The sequence below is a fragment of the Loa loa genome (genome assembly GCF_000183805.2).
Source record: "Loa loa unplaced genomic scaffold supercont3.181, whole genome shotgun sequence".
In the NCBI taxonomy this organism is placed as follows: Eukaryota; Metazoa; Nematoda; class Chromadorea; order Rhabditida; family Onchocercidae; genus Loa; species Loa loa.
In genome coordinates, this window is record NW_018108361.1 from 3,267 (window position 1) to 8,348 (window position 5,082).

The 5,082-nt window shown below is 34.5% G+C and overlaps 1 protein-coding gene across 1 annotated transcript in view; it reads right to left on the reverse strand.

Annotated features, from left to right (window-relative positions):
- The window catches only part of LOAG_18036 (leucine Rich Repeat family protein), a 10,405-nt gene that overhangs the window by 2,943 nt on the left and 2,380 nt on the right, over positions 1-5,082 (reverse strand). The window contains exons 4-13 of the mRNA XM_020450706.1: positions 4,248-4,424; positions 3,959-4,093; positions 3,630-3,788; positions 3,185-3,301; positions 2,622-2,800; positions 2,143-2,276; positions 1,791-1,877; positions 1,286-1,410; positions 856-1,014; positions 401-517 (exon numbers count right to left, since the gene is read on the reverse strand). Of these exons, the coding sequence (XP_020305574.1) occupies positions 401-517; positions 856-1,014; positions 1,286-1,410; positions 1,791-1,877; positions 2,143-2,276; positions 2,622-2,800; positions 3,185-3,301; positions 3,630-3,788; positions 3,959-4,093; positions 4,248-4,424 (1,389 nt within the window). The remainder of the gene's footprint in view (positions 1-400; positions 518-855; positions 1,015-1,285; positions 1,411-1,790; positions 1,878-2,142; positions 2,277-2,621; positions 2,801-3,184; positions 3,302-3,629; positions 3,789-3,958; positions 4,094-4,247; positions 4,425-5,082) is intronic.

Genomic DNA, 5,082 nt, shown 5'->3' on the forward strand with positions numbered 1-5,082 from the left:
TATATATATATATATATATATATATATATATATATATATATATAAATTATAAATTCTGTTACACACACGCTATTTCAATAGGAGCAAACTAACTACAAATTAGGTGAGGACTGGGAAAGGTATACGCGATGCAATTCAATAAGATCCAGAACTTTGTGCTAGGGACTGAGCGATACAAAACAAAATACAAGGATATTTTATCACTAAAGATACTAAGAATATCTTGGTGATAAAATACCCTTGTATTTTGTTTTGTATTGTAAATGAACTGCCAAAAAGATATTCCTTCCTATTTCATGAATCTTTTATCAATTCATATACAATTAAGAGACATTACGGAAGTCACCAGTTAAACAACAAACTCAATGAATAATATGTATAGTCAACTGAAAAATAATACCCTCAGTCGTAGATGTGTTGAGGAACTTAAATTTGTTGCTACAGCAATAATCCCACGTTCATGACAAGTGCAAGAACTGAGATCTAGCACTTCAAGTAAGCGTAATGAAGACAACATCTGAAAACAGCGTCAACTGATCCCCTAATTAAAATTGAAATAGATAACTGTCACCAGTTTTGTCACGTCTTCAAAGAACTGAGATTTGCATTGCGATAAAAAACGGATCAAAAAAAAGCTTCTCCAGATATATGCTTCATTAGAACTGATTTTAGCAGCGAATATACGAGAACAGCTTCGTTTGATCTTTGCAAACTTCTTTTGATTACCAAACAATGGTTTATTGAGCACAAAAAAAAGAGGTCAACCCAAATTGCACTAAGCGTTTTTCACTGTCTCAATAATCTAAACTTCCGTTTCGTGACAAAATCTAACTAATAAATACAATGATTACTTACTTCAGCGACAGCAATAGCACCATCAACATTTAATGTATTTCCACTGAGAATGATGACTTTCAACTCTGGATTACTTCTGAATGCGTGAACCAGTTCTATCATGCCTTCAGCAATGGTGCCATTTTGGCTTAGGTTCACTTCTTCTAAGCTTTGCATATTCTGCAGCGGATATGGACAATAAAATTTTCTAGAGGAACACAATCTGATGCTCTCTTTATTTACATGATTTCAATTTGCTATAGTAGCTATTCAGCAAGTCTTCCCCATTCTTAATTGAAAAAAATAATACTTTAACATGGACTACAAATAAAATATATTAGTTGCCGAAGAAAAACTGATCAAAACTTATTTGGAAACTTTACACGTATCAATTCCATGCATAAATAGAAGACATTTTAAATTTAAAATAATTTTATAAGAGATTATTCACCATCTGCATGCGTTCTCGCAGAACTTCTGCAATTCTCCTGCATGCGCCAATACCTATGTAATTTTCACGCAAATCCAGTACCTTCAAAAACTTCTGTGACAACAATGCCTGAGTAACGGTTCCCACTGCAAATGAAATTCATATACAAAGCTTATTTCGCCATTTGTTATGAGCATTTCTGTTACTTTTTTCTTACATTCCTTATCACCAGTCAGCAACAAAGTTTGCCACAATATGATTATTGTTGGTGACTTCATAAAAGAAATGACAGTAACAGATATATTGAGGGACAGAAATGATAAGTAGACGGATAGGCTGTTTCACATATCAATAACACAGAATCTAACAAACAAAATTATCTACAGCAAAAAGTAACCTATCAATAGAAAATAACAAAAACACGTTCTGAAAAGAAAAGCTTAATACTGTTAAATAGAAATCTTTGTTCCGAAAATTTTTTAAGGCGAAGGAAACCATAGATAAATTTAAGAAAAGCTAGGCTCACCATCTTCTTCAGAGTTCCACCGTTGATTTCTAAATGAAATTACTGTTTGACAGCTATCAGATTCCAAAGACTTATTAATTGTAACATCTGGAATTGTTTTGAAACTATCAGTATTTTCCTCCAGCAAAAAATTTCGGATCAATGTCGTGGAAGAGTTTTCGCATGTGCAAAACATGAAGAGACTTCAAGTCCCACTATCCTGATCATAAATAATAGAGCAGTCCGTTACTGGTTTTGTTATAAAAGAATGAGTTCAACGAAAGAAATTGATTTGCTATTGATACAGCCCCTCCGTATTTCCCCAAAATATAGAAAATATATTTCAGGGAAAGACGAGTTGAAACGAAAATACCGTGAGTAGTATTGCCATCTTCCACTTGTTCATCACCACTTTCATTGTTCGAATAACTAAAATGGCTTTCTTCCGAATAAAGTTCCTGATAATCGTCACTCTCTTCATCCTCATCCAGCGTCCCTTGATCATCACTGCAATCACGCTTCGAGTATTGAAAACTTACGCAGACTACTTTACTGAGCTAAAGGCAACAATTTAATAACAGGAAACGCGATATGAATATATCGCGAGACAAAAGTAAGCAAGGTAAAAATGATCTTAGCATCCACCTACTAGCTAAAATAAAGGTCTAAACTGAAAATAGTGAAGGGGATAGACGAGGAAGTTTATTGGGTAACACTGTCAGTTTTTGGTAGGAAATTCATATATGCGCTGTTAAACGTGTAGCCTAAATACGTACTGCTGACTTTTTGGGAATTGAGGAGGAAAAACAGAAGCCAAAATTTTTTTCATTGGCTTTTTATAGAAGCACCAACCTTTCCTCACCCAAATCAATAAAATCATATTTGTCACATTTTGATTTAACTTGAACAAATCGAGCTCCCATATTGTTTGTGTGCAACACGAGAGATTTCAAATGCAAGCCCTGACTGACTTTATCGAGTATTATTTCGACCACGCGCGGACTCAGTTCATTCCCCGACAAGTTGATTTCCTAAAATATACGACTCTAGATATTCTCTATATGAAAATATATAAATCACTACATTCTGGAAAGAAACAAAAAGCAAACTTTCCACTACTCCTTGACTATTTCGGTATCTATTTCGCCTTTGTCGAAGCGGAGTTTTATATGCTCTCGTATTAGTTTCTTCTTTTTTAAAATATTAACCTAAATTTTGTTCTAACTGAAAGCCGGTTCAGTACCGTACACCTCAAGAGAGGGATTCAAATAACGGCAGTGAACACGAGTAATGAGAAAAGTATTGGAGAAGGTGAAGTATGTCCAAAGTAGGTGTCGAAAATTCACATCTTAGAACGTACGTACTCATTCAAATAGAATTACTTCCTTCAGTCAGATGAAAAAAAAATTCCAGACCTTTAAACGCGAATGGAACGGCAACGAAATATTTGAAATTATAGCTAGAGCACCTTTGTCTCGGCACAAACAATCTCCAAAATTCAAAACTTCAAGATTCATCAAATCTCGGACTACCTAAAAAATAGCAAACTTATTTAAATTCAAAACAACAGTTTACTAGCATCCATAAGAATACCTGAGACCCAGCTACTATAACCTATTATAATCACGAGCGTCATTTCACTCTGCAAGGATCAGTCTCGTGAAATTACTTTAGGTATTTGAATTTCAATTTTATACTTCATTGGTATTTTCACGATTTAAATTCAAAACAAAGTACCAGATATAACTATTTTATATGGATAAAACAATATGCAGCGCTAATACAGAACCGCAGAAAAGTTATGTATGACAAAAAGAATATTTGCTAGAAATAAGTTTCAAATGCAAACAACCAAACTACCTTTGCCATTGCACGAGCCCCATTTACAGTGAACGTGTTATCACTAAGGTTGATTATCTTTAAACTCGGATTGTAAAGGAATGATTCTGAAAGAGCTTCAATTCCCTTGGCTCTTATGCCATCTTGATACATCACTATCTCTTCCAAAGAACCCAAAACCTAAACAAAGTTGCAATTCATTTCCGACTTCTTGAAATGCAAATTAAAAACGAAATTCAGCTAATTTTCAGTGAATCATGGTTTCAAATGGAACTGCTCAGTTTTTATTTTTTACGAAATATGGTTGGAGCCCAGCAGTTCTAGTAGAAAAATATTTTTATCAACGATACTTGAAAAGCTTTTGCTAGAGCAACAGCTCCAGGGTCCTCCAGACGATTCCTACCGGCAATAAAAGTCTTTAGCCGAAAATTTTGTCCTTCTCTTTGCGCATTTGCATGGCATGTTATAAGTGCTTTTCCAATAATCTGAAATTTCTAAATGGAGTAGGAATAAACTTGTTAGAGATGAATTCACAAATTGATCCACGTCCAGTCATTGGCAGTTAGTCTACTGAAGCATGAAAATATTAATTCACGGCACAATATTTTCAATCGCAAATACTCAAAATTAATAATTTACCTTCCCTCCAGCTCCTAAGCCATTGTTATTCAATTTCAACACTTTTAGCGAATATGCCGAAGAACTTTCCAGGAACTCTTTGAGTTCCTTTGCAGCGATTGGACCAAATGCGTTGTCCGAAAGATCTAATTCAACTAATCGCGTCCCACACTTGATCATAGCACCACACAGGGAACGCTGCAAATTTCATTCCCTGTTTTAGAAATAAGCGTATGTAATTGCGAAGTCCTTCAGTCTTTAGTACACTGGATAATGGAAGCCAGAATACTGGAAGTTGAATAGGGAACTTGATCTGAGCAAAATATATTTTAGTGATATTTTCGATAATTAACCAAAAGCATGTTTTTCTGAACGTAAGAACTCCTAACACCAGTTATATTATGTAATAAAATCAGTTAAAGTAGTGAATTGCAGACGATTTCCTCGCGATTAAACCCGCATGTTCAGAAATAAATAATGACAACTGAAGTCGAACCAGAATTGGGGGAATCTCTTCTTTCAATCGTCCGGTAAACAAGTCACTCCACAACGCTCGCTGGAAGTAATAGCTTGAAATTAAACAAGAATTAAGATAAAGAATCATATCCGTTTATAGTCAATGAAGCCATATCTAGGTAGGAATTTCATCGAATTAATTTAATAAAAAATCGTTGACTATCTCAAATCAGTACCCGAAAAAACTGATCGTCTAAATTTGTAAGAAACCACTGAAATGGTAAGTTATGGTAAAAGGCAAGCTAAAACGGTTCGGTATTTTTGAGCTTTCTTTTTCCATAACTTATTTTGTTTTTCTTTCTTACTAACTCAAATGGTTTCGCTTCACGCATTCTGACTT